This window comes from Mustela putorius, unplaced genomic scaffold (genome assembly GCF_011764305.1).
Source record: "Mustela putorius furo isolate JIRA1106 unplaced genomic scaffold, ASM1176430v1.1 tig00003867_pilon_pilon_pilon, whole genome shotgun sequence".
NCBI lineage: Eukaryota > Metazoa > Chordata > Mammalia > Carnivora > Mustelidae > Mustela > Mustela putorius.
The window spans coordinates 16,774,007-16,794,537 of record NW_025422019.1 but is presented as its reverse complement, the minus strand read 5'-3'; the positions used below and the strand labels follow the sequence as shown (position 1 = coordinate 16,794,537).

Genomic DNA, 20,531 nt, shown 5'->3' with positions numbered 1-20,531 from the left:
CTGGGTGGCTCAGTGGGTTAAGCCGCTGTCTTCGGCTCAGGTCATGATCTCAGGGTCCTGGGATCGAGTCCCACATCGGGCTCTCTGCTCGGCGGGGAGCCTGCTTCCCTCTCTCTCTCTCTCTGCCAGCCTCTCTACCTACCTGTGATCTCTCTCTGTCAAATAAATAAATAAAATATTAAAAAAAAAAAAACTTTAATACAACAAAGAACTAAAAAAACTTTCAATTTGAAAGAATAGGAAACATGATAAAATGCTAATTTTTTCCTTCTATATAATATTCAGAAAAGTTACATACACTATGGTTATTATTGAAAGGAAAAACAAAAATGGAGGGGAAAAAATACTATAAACATTATCTTAAATAATCCTATTCCTAAAAACATTATAGGCAGCTCAATGTTGATTTCATTTTAATTTACTGCATTTCTTTTTTTAAAGATTTTATTTATGTATTTCATAGAGAGATAGAGAAAGAGCTCAAGTAAGCAGAGCGGCAGGCAGAGTGGGAGAGAGAAGCAGGCTCTCTGCTGAGCAGGGAGCCCGATATGGGGCTCAACCCCATGACCTTCGAATCATGACCTGAGCAGCCGCTTAACCAACTGAACCACCTAGGCGCCCCTAATTTTCTGCATTCCTGAAACACTATTCTCATCACTGATCCTCAACTGTCTAATTTCCAAAATCTTTTTCTTTATAAGTCTCTAATCTATTACACATTTAAATGTTCTAAAAGAATGCAAATAAAGGAATCTAAATTGTTTATAATGTTTCTGTCAGTCTCAAGTTTGACATATTGTTATAACTTAGTTTGGGAAGTTTCTCACAAAGAGAAAATGTGTAATTCAAATTTATTTTACATTTGCTATATGAACTTTAACTACTGAAGTAAGTGTCATTCCAATCTACTAAGTGGGTATGAAAAATGTGAACTCATTTCAGTACTATTATAGTCATTATTCTTTTAATATTCTCAAGTAATGATTCTTCTTCCATAAATTTTTAGTGAGGTAGGAGTCAATCACTGACTGAACAGTTCAATTACCAGCTCATGCTATACCCAAACTTAACATCTCACAATAAGTACTTACAATTTTTGCTGGCTACATAGAATCATAAAATTACAAGGCTAAAAAGGATTTAAAAGGTCATTTCTTTCAATCCCCTGCCTTCAAGCAAGCTCACACTCATACCACCAAGACTTTGAACCAAGACTTTTAACTATTTTATAAAGCCTAGACACTAAAATTCCAAAATATGCTTTAGGAACTTTTTCTAATACTTCCTCTACCTAAGTTTACATTTACTTAATCTCTCAAACCAAAAACGGCAGAATAAAATAAAAACATCAAGGGTGTTAAAGCCAAGTATGACCTAGGTGTAATCCTGTTTAAACTATAGGCAGAAAGACCTTGAGAAAATTACTACAAGAATCCAAAGTCTTACTTACTGTCCACAAAATGGGATAACACTTAATCATTAAAATCTGCCTAAGAATTAGGATTAAGTAAATTAATAGACACAATCCCTATTATATTGCATGGCACCCTAACTCATGCTCAAGTAACTGCCATTTCCACCTCTCTTAAAATCATTTCCCGGCATCTCAGAGTCTGTTATGGTAAAGGAGCTTAGTCAGATTAACGATCCTTCAGATAAAAATTATAAAATCTGTACAAAAACAAATCAATTTTTCAAGGCTCTGAAGAGTGACCAAAGAGTGACCAAGCAGAAACCAGGGTGTCCATGAAAAAAATAAATGTTATCTGATAAGATTTGCGCGTTTCTATTTTTTGTCTAAAATAGCAGTTCTCGAAATTTTTTACCTCAGGACTCCTTTGAACTTTACTCTTAAAAATTACTGAGGGGGCGCCTGGGTGGCTCAGTGGGTTAAAGCCTCTGCCTCTGGCTCAGGTCATGATCCCAGGGTCCTGGGATGGAGCCCCTCATCCAGCCCTGCATTGAGCCCTGCATTGGGCTCTCTGCTCAGCAGGGAGCCCGCTTCCTCCTCTCTCTCTGCCTGCCTCTCTGTCTACTTGTGATCTCTGCCTGTCAAATAAATAAAAAATTTTTAAAAATTTTAAAAATGTTAAAATTACCGAGGAACCCATATTAGAAATTAAAAAGGAAAAAATTATAAATTTTTGAATTCATTTAAAAATTATAATTAACTTATTACATGTTAATGTTCTACCACTATTTTCCAGAACAAACAAAAATATAAAGGGGGGGGGCACTGTTTCACATTTTGTAAATCTCTTTAATATATAATTTAAAAAAGACATTTGGATTCTTGTTATCTGTACTTTCATTCAATCTTTGCAATCCATTGTTCTGACTGAAGTATATGAAGAAAGCTGGCCTCAAATATATAATGTAGTTAGAAAAGGCAGGGCCTTCTCAACCCATGAAGGGGTCTCTGAGAACAGGAGTCCTCAGGCCCCACATCTTAAGAACTGCTGATCTAAGGGCACTCTATCCTATGCACAACTCAGAGTTGCAGAATGATGGAGCTTTACTGGATTCAAGCAACAGAGGACAAACTTCAAAAATGACAGGAAAGTTCTAAAGTTAAGACATAAATTCTGGAAGGGAAGAAACCAATGGGGGTAAAAGCCCTGAAATTTGTATATAAACTCTGCCCCAAATTTTTGTTATCTATTACACCAGGCACGAACAGTGGAAACCCCACAGTACAGTGACAAAGAAACTAAAAGAAAAGATTTCAGGGGTGCCTGGGTGGCTCAGTTCAGCTCAGGTGTTGATCTCAGGGTCATAGGTTTAGGCCTGAGCCAAGCACTGAGTCCATTTAAAAGAAAAAAGAAAAACTTAAGTGCTGTCACCAATGAGAGAGAGGAGGTTTAGCACAGTCAAATGAACTGCCTGCAAAAAAAAAAAAAAAAATACTCTTCAGAGGAACACAACAGAATCTACATTTCATTCAAAATTCAAGCATATAATTAAGAAATTACTGGATACCCACATGCACAAGACAAACAAAACAAAACAGGAAAATGTGACCTATACTCAAAAGAATATAGTCAATAAAAACCAAAACCAAGAAGGCCTAAATATAGCAATTGACTCTAAACTAGCTATAATAAATACACTCAAGGACTAAACAGAAATATTTTCAAAAAGAATTTAGAAATGAGGAACCTCAGAGAATTGGAAATTATGTAAAGAACCAAATTATGTGTAAAGGCCTAAAAAGCATAATAACTAAATTGAGAAATATATCAAATGGACTTAACAGTAAATCAGAGACAGCAGAAAAAAGAGTAAATGAACTAAAAAATAAACCAAGAGAAAGAGAGGGAAAAAAATGAGGACAGCAGAACCTGAGAGACCTGTGGAAAAGTATTAAGAGTTCAAAGAAAAATTATGTCACAGATAAAGAATAGAGAATGCAGCAGGAAAGTATTTGAAGAAATAATAGCCTAAACTTCCCTAGTTTGGTGAAAAACAAAAATTTATATATCCAATATTAACAAATCTAAGCCAGAAAAATGACAAGTAAATATACCTAAACTGTAACAGTTAAATGGCTTAAAAAGAAAACTGAAGGAAAAAAGCTTAAAGCCAGCCAGTGAGAAAAGCACCAAAATAGAAAAAAAATATGAATGACACCTAACCTGTAATCAGAAACTATTGAGAGAAGAAAAAAATAGGACTACATCTTTAAAGAACTGGAATGAATGAACAAATGAATGAATAAATGATAAATAAGTAAACATCAACCCAGAATTCTTCAGCAAAATTATCCTTCAGAAAAAAATGCAAAGTAAAGGTATCTTCAAATAAACAAAACAGAATTTGCACACAGCCAAGTGTACAGCAATTTCTCAAAAAATTTTTAAAATTATCATGAGACCCATCGATTCCACCTCTGGGTATATATCCAAAAGAAATGAAAGCAGAGACGTGAACAGATATTTATACAACCACACTCACAGCAGCAGCATTCATAATAATATAATTCATAATAGCCAAAAAGTAGGTATGTTATTCATATTCATAATAGCCAAAAAGTAGAAACAACCTAAGTGTTCATCAACAGATTAACAAATGGATTAACAAAATGTGGTATATACATACAATGGAATATTCTATCATAAGAAAAAAATTCTGACACTTTCTACAACATGGCTGAACTTGAAGACATTATACTTAGTGAAACAAGCCAGATACAAAAGGATAAATACTCTATGATCCCACTTATATGCGACACCTAAACTACTCAAATCCATAAAAACAGAAATAGAATAGTGGTGGGCACCGATGACAACTATGAAGAACCTATGACATTCTTAATGTTGAAGCACTGAACATCTCTCTTACAACTGGAAGAAGGTAAGAATGTCTGCTCTCAACAGCTCTCAAAATGTTACTAAAAGTGCTGGTTGGGTGTGCCTGGCTGGCTCAGTCGGTGTCTCTTGATCTCAGTGTCATGAACTTAAGCCCATGTTTGGCACAGAGTTTACTTAAAGAAACAAGCAAAAAAGACCACCCTGACAACACTGTGCATAACTGTGCATAACTGACAGGGGTCACTAGCTATTTTAGAGAAGAAAAAAAAAAAAGTCCTGGTTAGTGTAGTAACAATAAGAAATAAAAAGGACAAAAACTGAAAACAAAGTAAAACTGTCCCTATTTGCAGGGAACATGATTATGAATGTAGAAAATGCAAAGAATTAACAATAAGATCATGATTCTTTACTTTAGCCAAGTGTGAAGATACAAAGTCAACATACAATCTATAAATACAGAGAACAAACTAATGGTTGCCAGAGGGAAGGTGGATGAGGGGACGGGCAAAATGGATGAAGGGGAGACACAGGTTGCCAGATATGGAATAAAAGGCACTGCATAACGAATAAAGTCAATGAAGCTGAAATGGACTGTATGGTGACAGATAAAAACTACACATGAGCATAGTATAATGTATAAACTCACTGAATCACTATGGTGTACACCTAAAATGAATATAACACTGTGTGTCAACTCTACTCAAATAAAAAGAACTTTTTTAAAGTCAACATACAAAATTCTATTGTATGTCTGTGTTCTAGCAATAAACAAATGAAAAACAAAACTAAAAAACAATTCCATTACAACCACATACAACATAAATACTTGGTAATAAATTTAACAAAAGATATGCCAGACCTCCACCAAAAACTTTAAAGCACTGTCAAGAAAAATTAAAGACTTAAACAAATGGAGATATGTGGAATTTTCATGACTGGAAGCTTCAAGACTGTCTAAATGTCACTTCTCCCCCAGAGTATCCTATAAATTGAACACAAACCCAATCAGTTCCAGCAAAATCATAATCTTTTCTATGGAAACTGAGAACCTCACTCTAAAATTCATAATGGAAACATAAAGAATCTAGAATAGACAAAACAATCTTGGGAAAACAACAAAACCTAAAGACTTCAAATTAACCTCAGGACTTAGTATAAAGCTATTTGGTAATTCTCAACTGAGGGCAACTTTGCCTCTCAGAGGATATGTGTCAATGTCTAGATACATTTTTGGTTGTCATCACTGCGGCAGTGTTATTGGCATCTAGTAGTTAGAGGCCAGGGATACTACCAAATAATCTATACTGCATGAGGCAGACCCATAACCATCTGGCCCAAAATTTTAATAATGCCAAGGCTGGGAAACTCTAATCTCCAGTAGTTAAGACAATGTGGTACTGACACAGTATAGACAAACAGATTTAATGAAACAGAAAGGTAATCCCCTACATCAACAATTACCAGAAGGTAATCTCCTACATCAACTGCCTGAAAAATGTAACGGAGTAAAGTGTTTTCAACAGAGGGTTCTAGAATAGGATACCCATATATAAACACTGAAACGTGACTCTGCACTTCAAACCATATACAAATATTAGTTCAAGATGGATCACAGACCTAAAGGCTGAAATGATAAAGCATGTCGAAGAAAACATAAAAAGAATATATTCACGACTTCCAATACTACTATCTGAAAAGACTGAAAAGCAGAATACATAAAAGAACTAAAATACTCCTAAAACAAAAAAAAAAACTCAAACCAGTCTAAAACATGGACAAAAAATTTGAATAGACAGTCCACAAAGACAGACAGACAAATGGCTAATAGTAAGCATATTAAAAGTTGTAAATATTAATAACAGAAATACAAATGAAAACTAGAATGAAAAATACAAATAATTCCACAAACTACATACCCAATTGAAAGATCAAAATTTTTAAAACTGAAAACAAGCAACTGGTGAGAATGTAGAGCCACCCAAACTCTCATGTATGTATTGCTGGTAGGTGAATAAAATGGTATAAAAAGCTTTAGCAGTTCCTTCAAGTTAAACATATACCTATCCTATGATCTAGTAATTTCACTCCTAGGTATATATCTTAGAGAAATAAAAACATACGTCTCCAAAGGGCTCATACAAGAACGTTCTGCTTTATTCATAGCCAGTATGTCTGTCAACAAGTGAAACAAACTGCAGTATATTCATACAACAGAGTACTACTTTGCAAGAAAAACAGTGATTCTTGCAGGCACAAAGAAGCCAAGCACAAAGAGTATATACTATGATGCCATGTACATGAAATTCAAGATCCAGGCAAAAGTAATCTACAGTTTAAAAGAAAAAAATGAGAACAGCAGATGCCTGGGGAACATGAGTAAGGAGCACTGGGATTAACTGGAAAGGGCTGCTAGGGACCTTTCTTGGGTGAAAGCAATGTTCAATATCATGAATAAGGAGTGCTGTTACACTGATAAAAACATTTGTCAAAATTAAGCAGTTTTGTGCATTACAATATATGTAAATTTTATTTTAAAAAACTATTTTAAAAAAATCTAGTGGGGGTGGAGAGTTGATAGAGGTACTACTGAAACAAAAAAACAGCAGAACATTGTTGAAACGGAGTGATGGGCACACGGGGGTTAATCATACTATACTGTCTACAAATGTTTGACATTTTGCACAAAGGGTTTTTTTTTTTTTTTAATTCCTCTTAACTCTCCCCCTTCAGTGGAGGAAGAGAATTGGTAATCACTATCCCTCATATCAATTAAAATCTCTTCAGTCACTATCTAAACTTTCTTTTATAATCTCAATAATCCCTGTCCTTTACATTTTATTTAATCTTATTCATCATAATTAACAGCTTACCTTGCTATCAATCCATTCACGTTTTCCCTAACTGACTTATTTACCACTATCTATAGGGAGAAAGGGGTTGGATAGAGTAAACCTTCCTTTAGCCCTTGCCAGGCAGTATGCTATGTACTTTGAATACATTACCCAATTTATATCCTAAAATTGAATTTAGCATCTAAATTTTAATCTTATCTATTACTTCTCTCCCTCATCAGAATTTGTGTTCAGTGGCAACATGGATCTCGTCTTGTTCATTATTTCTTCAGATCTGGCACACAGTAGATATTCAGTAAATATGCAAAAATCAAAGTATTAACAATTATAAATAATATCACAGCTCACTAATACTCAGTTTGGCTCTCTTTTTGGTGTTGCAAATCATTCCCCATTCCAGTTACAGCTACCTTATTTTGCCCTTAATTTTACTATCATATATCAATTGTTGTTATGTACTTGTTTCAAGTGGAATAGAATGATCTATGTTTGCAAACTTACATTTTCTCTTTATTCAAAAATGTAATCATAAAAATATTTTAGGGGCGCCTGGGTGGCTCAGTGGGTTAAAGCCTCTGCTTTCGGCTCAGGTCATGATCCCAGGGTTCTGGGATTGAGCCCCGCGTCTGGGCTCTCTGCTCAGCAGGGAGACTGCTTTCCTTCCTCTCTCTCTCTCTGCCTGCCTCTCTGCCTACTTGTGATCTCTGTCAGATAAATTAAAAAAAATTTTTTTTAATAATTTAATAAATCAATTTATATTTCAGCATATCTTTAAATGATTTTTAATGATGTGTGATTTCTATATGCAGTGCTACTTTCTCTGCTCATATTCATATGAATAAAGAAGAAAATCCTAATGCTTTGATAATCTCAAATTCTGTTAACATCACCATAAAGCTAAAAAAATCCTCACAAATATTGAGAGTTCCTTACAGAGGGATAAACTGCAGTTAACAACAGACTTATAATAAAAGTGATCAATTTTACTTCAAAAAAATTATCTAACAAAACAAAGCATCTACATAAGCCTAAAATCAAATTGTTAGTTCCCATTAGTGCAAAACAGAAAGTAAGTTTGTTCTCAGAGTACATTCTTTAGTAATTATTTGGGGCATGGTTTATCTTAGATTAGAATTAAGTATCTTAATTAAGTATCCAGCAATATCTTAGATTAGAATTAAAGTTCTACCTCACTTTTGAATAATTTCTTTATTCTTAAATATCCTCAAAACTTTCATGAAGTTAAAAAAAGGGGGGGGAGACAAATACTATTAGTGGTATTGTAAAGTACAAAACTTGAGTGAAATTGCTGCTAACTAACAGCAAGTCAGTTAAGAACAAGATTTTTCCTCATTAGTTAAGCAAAATACTCTACCATGAAGTTGGTAATTACAACGTTCCTCTGACTAAAAAACTTGTAAAAAGATTTTCTAATATTCTAAGGGGGAAAGCTGACTAAAAAACTTGTAAAAAGATTTTCTAATATTCTAAGGGGGAAAGCAAGAGAGAAACATCAGAAGAAACAAAATCACTCACAAAGAATGACATTATACAGGTAAAATTTTATTTAAAAACAGTTCACAAATGTCTTACACATATTTTTTGCCAGATTCAAATCCAAGTTCTTCCAGATGCCACTTTATGTTCATAGATCATACATAACTTTAAAAAAACATTTAATTCAAAGGTACCATAAGCAGCGAAGGGCTTTAAAAAATAGGGAGGAATTCAAAATAAATTCAAAGTAAATACTTATTTAGAGACACCAGCAAATAGATCTGACCTTTTCAAGTGGCTTTCCCAAACAGTTTCCAATCAGTTTCCAGTCATTTAAGACTTCTTCAATTTTGGAAATAAACCTAGGAAAGAATAAAAAACAAAAACAAAAAGGCTTTCTGTACATGCAACAGCACTTTTTTTTTTTTTTACTACTGTCATAAAATTTCTTTCAAAAAGTATTTTTTATATTTTAACAATTTTATCAGAGAAGGCTCACTAAGGTTAGTATTATTAGTCTAATTTATGGATGTGGAATAAATGTGGAAATAATCTTCTCTAATCCAAAAATTCTTATTTTTTTTAAATAAACATTTTTTAAGCAAACTCTTCCCTTACCATAGGACTCAAACTCACAACCCCAAATCAAGAGTTCTAGGCTCTACTGACTGAGCGAGTCAGGCACCCCAAATTTTGACTTTTTTAAAGTCTACTACTTACCTAACAAAGCATCTGCTTCTGTAAGATATAAATTAAGAATAGATCTCTAAAATGAAAGAAGATGGGATTGGGAGGGAAACAAACCATAAGAGACTCTTAATCTCATAAAACAAACTGACGGTTGCTGTGGGGAGGCAGGATATAGAGAGAATGGTTGGGTTATGGACATTGGGAGTGTATGTGAAATGATGAGTGCTGTGAAGTGTATAAGCCTGATGATTCACCAACCTGTACTCCTGGGGCAAATAATATGTTAATAAAAATAATTAATAAAAAAAATAAAACATGGGGTGCCTAGATGGCTTAGTCGATTAAGCGTCTGCCTTTGGCTCAGCATGATCCCAGGGTCCGGGGATGGAGTCCCTCCCTCATCAGGCTCCCTGCTCATCGGGGAGCCTGCTTCTCCCTCTCCCTCTGCTGCTCCCCCTGCTTGTGCTCATAAATAAATAAATAAATAAAATCTTTAAAAAAGAATACATTTCTATATTAAAATGAATATAAATTTGGAACAGAAGTAAAAACTGACAAACTAAAAGGATACTATTAAAGATAACTATGAAACTCGGATGCCTGGGTGGCTCAGTGGGTTAAGAGTCTGCCTTCAGCTCAGATGATGATCCCATAGTCGGGGATCCAGTCCTTCGTCAGGCTCCTTGCTCAGCAGGGAGCCTACTTCTCTCTCTCCCTGCTGCTCCCCCTGCTTGTGGGCTCGCTTGTACATGCTCTCTGTCGCGCGCGCGCTCTCTCTCTCTGACAAATAAAAAAACAAAATCTAAAAAAAAAAAAGGGTAACTATGAAACCGATCATCGTTCCCTACCCTCAAAACAACTATTCTATTTAAATTAACTTCTCTTTTGAAGATACTTAGGAATTGATTTATCTTCCTCTCCCCCCAAAAATTAACATTCAGAACCTTTGCTCATTAAAATAAACCATGTTTGGGGCACCTGGGTGGCTCTTCAGTTTGTCCTTGGCTCAGGTCATGATCCCAGGGTCCTGGGATCTAAACCTGCATTTGAGTCCCTGCTCCCTGGGAAGCCTGCTTCTCCCTCTCCCTCTGCCTGCCCTTTCCCCTGCTTGTTCTCTCTCTCTCTCTCTGTCTCTCTCAAATACATAAAATAAAAAATAAAAATAATATAAAATAAACCGTGTTTTAAGGGACAGCTGGCAAGAAACTATAGGCAGATTTGTCAGCCATAAGGAATAAAGATTAACTGATGGATTTTAAAACGAATCACTATCTAATCTTTAAATCTACTGATGAAACAGATCTCTGAAAAAGAGAATGAATTGTGACTAATTCACTAATTCAGCAAATTAAAACTGTCAAATCTCAGTAGTACCATTAAAAGACACTTTTTTTAATAAAAGAAGACTTTTATTACACTAAGAAGGTAACTTCTCATATAAGCATGATGCAATTTAATAGCAAAACTGATCTCCTACATCATATTGCTACAGTAGCAGAGTTAATTCTAGTCAAAATATATTCACAGGCATCAGGTTTTTTCCTTCAGTGACATTATTAGTTAATATTTACATCTGTTATAAGTCAGTAATGACAGTAATGATAAATCAGAGTTTTTATGATTTAAATGAAACTTCTAATTAATTCCTCTTTGAAATGAAAGGCAGTATTAATAAATATACTAATTCACTTCTGGGTAGTTCAGTCAAAAGGCAATTACTGGTTATGAAATAAGTCAACATGTTTATCAAAAAAAGTAAATAAAAATTTTTAATGGACCCAAATGTGAGCAAAAATGTGCATGTGAGGGGCCCCCAGGTAGCAGAGTTGGTTAAACTAGAGACCCTTGGTTTCGGCTCAGATTGTGATTTCAGTGTCCTGAGATCAAGCCCTATAACAGGCAGCGGGAAGTCTGTTTAAGACTCTGTCTCCCTCTGCCCCACCCCCACGCTCTCTAAAATAAATAAATAAATCTTTTTAAAGATGTGTATGTGAAATGTACACTGCATTTATAATAGTAAAAAACCGGAAGCCACCTAACTGTCCAACTCCAACAAGCAGCTGTAAATTAATGGTATCCTCTGAATGGATCATGTTTGAAGGCCATTTGAGGAAATAAGAAAATGCTCATTTCATATATGAAATGAAAAAATGAAAGCTATAGAAGTGTTAATATGTTTTGATACAAAATGTTTACAATGCACAGATTAGAAGAAATTTTCTCAAAATATTAATAGTAGCTATCTCCTAATGGTACAATTATAGGTTTCTTAGATTTTTTTTTTTTATTCTACTGGGAGGTATTATAATAAAAATCATTTAAAATAATATTGCTTTCACAATAAAAGGAACATATCAAAATACTTATTTTATGGTTTCTACTGGTACTAGCTAAAAGAGTAAAATTGGAGTCTACTGAAAATATTGAGATTTGACTAGGAAAATTTAATTAACTATCCCTGAAAAACCTCAAGATTACAATACAGGATCATTTCCTCTGACTCCTCACTCTATATTAAGTTCCTTTGTTATATACCCTTTTAAGACCAGGTGTCTTTCCCCTTCTCAGCTCTCATTTCAACTGTAATTAGACTCATTTGTATTGTTATTTGATTCATGTGTCTCTTCCACTACACTATATGTTAAGAGCAAGAATTGTCTATTTTTATTGACCATACCCCTAGGTCCTGCACTATATTTGACACACACACACACACACACATACACACACACACAATAAATATTTCTGTGAAGCACAAATGATTAAAAAGAGGGGGTTCCATTCAATACTCTCAATAAATTGTATGGCTCCTAACATATTAACAAGAACTTTCATTCACACATTAAACTCAAGGTTTAAGAGACTCCAAAGCCTTAACATTTTCCCATGAACTATAAAACACTACTTCAGCTCTAGAGAGAGCATGAAAGCTAAAAACCAAATTTCCTACTTTGTGGTAGTTCTCATAACTGGGTTAACAATTATTCCCGTATCAGGAGTAAAGGGCTTAATAATGCACTTCAGGATATTTTAAATATTTAGCTAAGAGGGGAAAAAATCATGTTTCCATTCCATACTCTTGTTGCTTCCTCACCCCCACTCTCCAAGATTCAGGTTATATTTTTCTATCTACCTTCAAGACATCAAGTTATTGGGTGCCTAGGTGGCTCAGCGGGTTAAGCCTCTGCCTTCAGCTCGGGTCATGATGACAGGGTTCTGGGTTCAAGCCCCACATTGGGCTCTCTGCTCAGCAGGGAGCCTACTTCCTCCTCCCCCCCCCACCCCCAGCCTCTGCCTGCCTCTCTGCCTACTTGACATCTGTCAAATAAATAAATAAAACATTAAAAAAAAAGACATCAAGTTATTATTTCAAATTCGACAGGTCTAAAACTGCATTCTTCCCACTTTGACACTTTATCTTCATTCTTTCAGGCAAGAAATGCCAGTTGCATGTTTCTTTCTACTCTAACATTTCATCAAGTGTATCTATCTAAAACTCTTATTTGAAACGTCTTACAATCCTCCTTCCTATCCTGCCTTTCTCTCCAATCTCCAAATCACCGACCTAACTACTGATCAAAGTCAGTCACTTGGCTTCTTTTTACCTAATCTCCTGCAACAACTCTCATCCTATCACTTTGCCACTCTAAAATCAAGGGTCTCTCACTACTGTGATTTGATGGTTTTTCTCTAAGTCTCCCGACCAGCAACATCAGCCTCACTTCAGAACCTAAGAAATGCACATTTCTCAGTCCACGTCAGGCATGATCAGAAACTATGATTCTGATGCACACTAAAGTTTGAGAATCCCTGGTCTTAAAGCACCGAGTCTAGAGATTCCTCTACTCAGCTTTGAGGCTGTCCGCGATCTGTCTCTATTAATTCTATGTATTTACTTCAATAGATAGCCTTCACTCCAGTAGAGACATCTTCATGAAGTCCCAAAGGCTCATTTTCACCTACCTCTCTGAGCATATTAATACCTTCTCATGTCTAAGCAATCACTTCCCACTTTCAAGGCCCAGCTCATTTCGTATCTTTTCTATGAAAGTATCTCCCTTCATTGTAATCTACAATATCATCCTTCTTCAAAGTACTATTTTTAGTTAATACCAGTTTGCTTAAAACTTAACCATATGCTGTTTTGTTTAACACATGGATCAAAGGTTTTGTTTTATTCTTTTTTTCCATTAGTTTAACTCTGGATACAGAGTTCTACCTGCTCAACAAAGCATTGCCCCTAGGGTTATGTCTTACTGACTTGTCTTTTTTTGGAGGATACCACAAGTCAAATTGTTATGCCAGCGAGGACATTTTTTTTTTTTTTTAAGTAGGCTTCACACCCTACTCCAGCATGGAGCCAACACAGGGCTTGAACTCATGACCCTGAGATTAACACCTGAGCTGAGATCAAGAGTTGGCTACTTAACCAATTTAGATCATCCAGGCGCCCCTCCAGGAGGGATCTTTTATAATTTCCCGTCATGTAATGACATAACATGCACAAATTTCCTCTCCCAACCAGAAAGATTATAAAATATTGCAACAAGCTAATTACTGACCTCCACACCCAGAACAGTCTCTGTGACACCGACCAGAAAACTTCACAATCTAAGCAACCACTCCTTCACAAAGGTGGTTTTCAACTAATTTCAGTGATACAGCAATTTCACTCAGCTGTTCTGTGAGGTCTGATAGTCACAGGAAGCCTGGGCACATTAGCCAATGAAATGTAACAACTTGAATCACAGAATTCCAAAACCATCTGTAGCCTATCTTAAAAGGTTATTCTAAAGGGCAGAATGGAGATGGTGGGCGTGTGGCAAATGGACAACTACGAGTACTCTAAATGCCCCCTCCAAAAACGGGTATACCAATGCACACGAGAGGAAAAAAACAACTGCCAAGTTTACTGCTTATGATAAAATGAGTTAAACGGAAATGAAACCAGGAACGGAAGTGGCAGCTACGGAAATTGTTTCCACTGGTGGGAACAGCCAAGGTCTGAGGGAAGTGGTCTCAGAGTAAACAAAACTTTTTCTGAGAGCCGCGTCCCAAGGGTTTGGCTGACGGGGGCGGGCCGGGGCTTGTCAGACGCGAGACGCGGAAGAGGCTTGCAGCACACTGGGGACAGGAGAAGACGCAGAGCCGGGGGTTCGCCGGTTTTTTTTCTCAGAAGTTGCAACACATGTGGTCTACGTTGTGGAAGCTGCAGGGGGACGCAGAGGCCCAGGGTACCGATAACCAAAGCTACGACTCACTCACCTTTCCCATTCCGAGGCAGTAGTGAAGTCAGTGATCTCAAATACCTCGGACTCGGGCTACAGGTAAAGGAAAGGGAGGAAAAGAAAAAGAGATTGAGCGCCCGGGCGCTGACACGGAGGAACGAACTTAACAGACAGGGAGGGATAGGTGGGGAGGAAACAACTCACCTCACTGTCGGCCGCCATCTTGAGGAGCGCCGGGAAAGGCGCTAAGGCTGCCGGGAGGACGAGGAAAGGAGGATAAGGACAGCGGGGAGCAAACGGGGGCGGGGCCTCAGGGCCGACCAGCCCCCGGAGGCACCTCCCCCTAGTATTGAGTCCTGCCTGGAAAAGTCCTCCAAGGCTGAAATCATTGACTAAAAGAAACAAACAGAAAAGCTTTGAATTTGAAATTTTCATTTAGATTAATGAATTCTGGAAGATAACAGAAGGGAGGAGGTAAGACAAGGCTCTAAGTTACTGTGGATAAAGTGGTATTAAAAAGCCAAAACCACATTGAATTTGTTTTCATTCAACCTCTATTTATTGAATGCAAGGCGCAAAGCTAGATGCCGGTAATACCCACCGTTGCCTCCCCCCGCCCAGCCTGAAACAATTTACACAGTTTGGTTAAGTCATGAAATAAAATCATTTTGCTAGTTCTCTGGTTTCTCGGAAAAGCAACATACTGTTCAATGTATGTTCAATGTACTCTTCAATACTCCACTTTTTAAGCCACTGAGGAACAGAAGGAGTAGCCCCTAGCAATTAATAATTATACTTCATTCATGCTCAAGTATATATCATGAAATGATACCATGTCCAGGATTTGCATGAAAATAATGGGAGGGAGAATGGTATAAGGAGTAGGGCTAGGAATAAAACCAGATTAGCTATGTGCGGGTAATAGTTTAAGCTAGTGATGGGTACCTGAGTGTTTATACCGTTCTCTCTACTTCTGTTAGGTCTGAAATTTTTCATAATTAAAAGTGGAAAAAGATTAAATCTCATTTAATGAGTTTTGCAACGCACAAGGAAGAATTTGGTGGTAGAGAACTAAGAAAATCAGTGATGAAAAAAATATTAACCTTGTGACTCAGTTGGTTAAGTGTCCAGCTCTTGGTTTTGGTGTAGGTCATGATCTCAAGGTCTTGAGATCGAGCCCTGCTAGGGGTTCTGCACTCAAGCATGGAATCTGCTGGAGATTCTTTCCCTCTCCCTCTCCTTTCCCCTTTGCTCCTCCCTCCACCCCACCCCTGTGCTTTTGCTCTCACGCTCTCTCTCTCCAGGAAATAAGTAAATAAAATCTTTTTTAAAAATTTAATCTTAGGGGCACCTGGGTGGCTCAGTGGGTTGAGCCTCTGCCTTCGGCTCAGGTCATGATCCCAGGGTCCTGGGATCGAGCCCCGCATCGGGCTTTCTGCTCTGCAGGTAGCCTGCTTCCTCCTCTCTCTCTGCCTGCCTCTCTGCCTACTTGTGATCTCTGTCAGATAAATAAAGAAAAAATCTTGAAAAAAAAATTTAATCTTAAAAGGTTAAAGATATCAAAAATAGAGTGATATAGATAGGGCAGATGAGGAAACTAAGATGAGAAGAATTATGACAACCGATAGTTACTGCTAGTGCCAAATCTTGAACCCCTGTCTTCTGATGTTCCTTCTAGTATCTATCTACTATACCACTGGGGGATTGTGAGTTACCACTAAAGCAGTCTTTCCCAAGAGGTCTCAACTTGCATACTCCATTCATTTACAAGCGTTTAACTATAAGTCAATCACTGCTAGGATATTAAGATGTATTATGGATATAGTCCCTGACTTTAAGGAACTCAGAGTCTAGTAGAGAAACTGGAAATTCACTGCACAACAGAATGAAGAGGTGCTGCATGTATCAGCATTAATATTAACAATATAGAGGTCAATGGTAATCTTGACAAGAAGAATCTTGAAGGAGAGCTGAAGGATAAGATGGGCCAACCAGGGGGGGAAAGCTTCTAAGCATGTCTAGAGGCTCAAAGGTGGGAAAATCTGATCCATCCAATGAACAAAAAGGGAGCACTTTAGAGCAAAGTGTTTGTGCTAGAATTGGAGAGGTAAGAATAGGCCAGACCAAATAGAGCCCTCTGACCAGAGTTGGACTTTATTTTTTTTTTTTAAAGATTTTATTTATTTATTTGACAGAGAGAGAGATCACAGGTAGGTAGAGAGGCAGGCAGAGAGAGAGAGAGGGAAGCAGGCTCCCTGCTGAGCAGAGAGCCCGATGCGGGACTCGATCCCAGGACTCTGAGATCATGACCTGAGCCGAAGGCAGCGGCTTAACCCACTGAGCCACCCAGGCGCCCTATTTTTTTTTTTTTAAAGATTTTATTTATTTATTTGATTTGACAGAGAAATCACAAGCAGATGGAGAGGCAGGCAGAGAGGGAGATAGAGGGAAGCAGGCTCCCTGCTGAGCAGAGAGCCCAATGTGGGACTCGATCCCAGGACCCCAAGATCATGACCTGAGCCGAAGGCAGCGGCTTAACCCACCGAGCTACTCAGGCGCCCCCAGAGTTGGACTTTATTTGAAGCACAACAAAAGTCACAGAAATGTTTTCAGCAAGAGAGCAATATGATCCAATTTGCATTTGGCAGAAGTTCGGGTACTATATGAACAGACTGGGGGTGGGGGCATTGCAAAAGAAGTAAGGACAGGTGGTGACTATTAAAGCATCCAGTGAGAGATGACGGTGTGGAGTCTTGGACTGGGGTGGTCAGCTGACATGGTGAAATTATTTGATATGCATTTTGAAGAAATGATTGGTGGGACTTGATGCTGGATTAAATATAGAGGTAAGGGAAAGGAAGGAATCAAAGATAATTTTCAAGTTTCTGGCCTAAGCAAATATATGGGAGATGATGCCATTTCCTGAGATGAGCAAGACTGGAAGGAGCAAGGAAATTAGTGTTTGGTTTGGGTAGTATGAAGTTCGACAGGTTTGTACCCAAGGATACTCAAGGAGGGGTGTCAAGGAAAAAAAAAATGGGTATAAGAATAGGACTCAGAGGCAAAACCTAATGGTGAAGATTTTGGGTGGATTTTTAAATCACAAGAACAGATGAGGCAATTTAAGAAAAGAATGTAGAAAGAGAAGAAAAGAGCCTCATCTAAAGACCCGAAAACATTTTATATTTAGAGAATGGATAAAGGAATAGTATCCAGTGAAAGAAGGGGAATGGCTTGAGAAATAGGAAAGCAAAGAAAGAGTGATGGCACAGAACCCAAGAGAGGAAAATGCTTCACGATGATAAATATTGACTGCTGCTGGAAAGTGAGTGAAAGAGGAATATAGTGGGATCAAGGGTGATTATTGTTGTTTCTGGGGTTTTCCTTTGTCTTTAAGACAGAGGAAAACAGATATGTTTGCACATGAATGATAATCTAAGAGAGAGAAGTTGACTGATGATGAAGAGGACCTGGAAGAGCTGAAGTTCCTATTAAGGGGAAAAAGAAGGAAATCCAGAGCTGGGGGGGGGGCACCAACACCAGGGGGCACCATTCACGTTGCATTCAGAAATCTTGCTTCAGAAGAGGCCCCTTCTTCCCCTCTCCCCTTCTTACCATCCCCTCATCCCATCCCACCCCATCCCCCCAACCCTTCCCCACACCCCTACCCCTACTCCTGCCCCAACCAAGATCACTTTTCAAATAGCAGTCCCTGGAGTGAGCAGAGAGCCTGATGTGGGACTCGGTCCCAGGACCCTGAGACCATGATCTGAGCTGAAGGCAGACACTTAACTGACTGAGCCACCCAGGCATCCCAAGTTTGTAGGTCTTAAGGTCAGACAAACTCAGATTCAGCCATTTACTAACTACAATATATCAGTTGGAGCAAATTACTTAACTCTTCCAAACCCCTGGGTCTTTATTAGTAAAATAGGACTTCTAAGACCTCATATTACAAAGGGTTGTGGCAAAGATTAAGTTCTATGAACCAATGTAAGATGGTTAGCACAATGTCCTGGCATGTAGAGGTGATCAACTGTGGTAGGAGCATTTATCGTGTGAATTTACTATGAAACCAGAAATTGCTGCTCACATGTAAGGCATTACTTTTTCTTCCCCCTTGTTTAGCCGTGAAGAAATTTCAGTACCAAAATGAGAAACTAAAAAATCTCAAAGACTTTGCTGCCTGAAGTTAAATTTTAGAAACTGGACAAAAGAGCCTTACTGGGTTGCTAGGTAAAGTTTTCTTCCAGGATATTTTTGGCTTCTTGTCTTCTCCCTGGAGAAACTTTTAAAATAAGTTATTTGTTAAAGTGAAGTGTGAAGCCAGGATGCTAATGATGTAAAGTACCCAAGGGAGACACACTTTTATTAGATTTTCACTGGTTCACAAGGCAGAAAAGATTTTGTTTCTTCAGTATTAAGAGCTCTTTGGCTACACATCCAAAGGCAAGGGATTTTCTGTTGAAAGCACGTTTCCTCACTGGCATAATTTTCAGTTATTTCAAGGTGTTAACCAATAATAGCCACGGGGAGAATTTTGACGCTTAGGCAATTTAAGAGGTTAGATGCCTGGAAAAAAAAAAATCACCCTTGGCTTAGTCCTCAGAGGAATGTGGGGGCATAACAGTTTAATTAGGTCTTAGTGAAACAGCAAACATTGTGAGAGGAGCAACAGCATAGGACTATGCCGTCCCCGCTTAGCTGGAAGCTCCGTGCAGGGAGAAAACGGCAGTAGAAGGTAGAGCTGTAAGGCAAACGTATGCTATGATCATTAGAAACTCTTGGAAGAGAAATCTCTAAAGCCAAATTCTCAGACATTTTTTTCACTCAGTAATACCCATCAAGTCATAGCACTGTGGTCAGTCCTATGGAGGGAGTAAAGAATAATCCCTGCCCTCAATGTGCTCACAAGTCTGAGAAAAGACCTAAGTATGATATGGTTTAGAAAGGGATGCAGGATGGTTAATCCAACTTCAAACTCTTTTCAGAATCAATGGTAGGAAAATATCTAAGTGACCTTTCAGAACACACACACAATATTTTTTTAAGATAATTTGTTTATTGGGAGGAGGGGCAGAGGCAGAGGGAGAGAGAGAGAAGTTCAAGCAGACTCCCTGCTGAGCGTGGAGCCAGACACGGGGCTCTATCTCATAGCTCCGAGATCTTGACCAGAGCAGAAATCAAGAGTTGGATGCTTAACCAACTGAGCCATCCAGGTGCCCCAAGAACACACACACACCATATTTTATATCCTAAAGAAGTACTCCACTATCAGGATGCCTGGTTGGTTCAGTTGGTTAAGCTTCTGCTTTCAGCTCAGGTCATGATCCCAGGCTTAGCAGGAACCTGCTTCTTCCTCTGCCTGTTGCCCCCCTCAACACGACCTTGTGCTCGCTCGTGCTCTCTCTCGCTCTCTCTCTCTCTGAGAGAGAATAAACAAAATCTTTTTTTAAAAATTAAAAAAATAAATTTTTAGAAAAGCACTCCACTATTCCTTGAAATAGAAAAAGGTACAATCACCAAGGCAAGGAATCTCCCGGAAATTTTAAGAGAAGTGATTTATTCACTCCTTCACAGTCTTCAGTCACTTACCATTCAATCTGTCCTTTCTTTATTCACTAAACATTTATTAAGAGCAGCTGCTATGTGCCTGGTACTTCATAGAAGCTGGGAAACAAAAACATAAAAACAAGGTGCCTGCGGTCAGGATGTTTCAAGTAAGATGAGAATAAGTCAAGAACAGCCAGTTCCAATTCTTAAGTGTGTCACCTGTCTGGTAGACTCAGTTAAGAACAGTACTTGTTGAAAGGTTGATTTACTTTGTCCAAGTTTACGTGTTTCCATTTTTAAAATATTTTAGTGGGTCTTGAACTCAGAACGTAGGAAACAAAAAATTAACTGAAGAGTCATGAGAATTGTGTACAAGTTTATGGAGCAATCATATCCTTCTA

At 37.8% G+C, this 20,531-nt stretch overlaps 1 protein-coding gene across 3 annotated transcripts in view; it reads right to left on the bottom strand.

Moving 5' to 3' along the window:
* Positions 1-14,874, bottom strand: part of RAB3GAP1 (RAB3 GTPase activating protein catalytic subunit 1) — a 114,422-nt gene extending 99,548 nt beyond the window's left edge. For 2 of the 3 annotated variants that reach the window (XM_004774263.3, XM_004774264.3), the window contains exons 1-3: positions 14,782-14,874; positions 14,615-14,670; positions 8,946-9,021 (exon numbers count right to left, since the gene is read on the bottom strand). In XM_004774263.3, coding sequence (XP_004774320.2) covers positions 8,946-9,021; positions 14,615-14,670; positions 14,782-14,799 — 150 coding nt within the window. In that variant the 5' untranslated portion in view covers positions 14,800-14,874. The remainder of the gene's footprint in view (positions 1-8,945; positions 9,022-14,614; positions 14,671-14,781) is intronic. The other variant, XM_045066561.1, reaches the window with a different exon arrangement.
* Between the last annotated feature and the right edge of the window lie 5,657 nt (positions 14,875-20,531).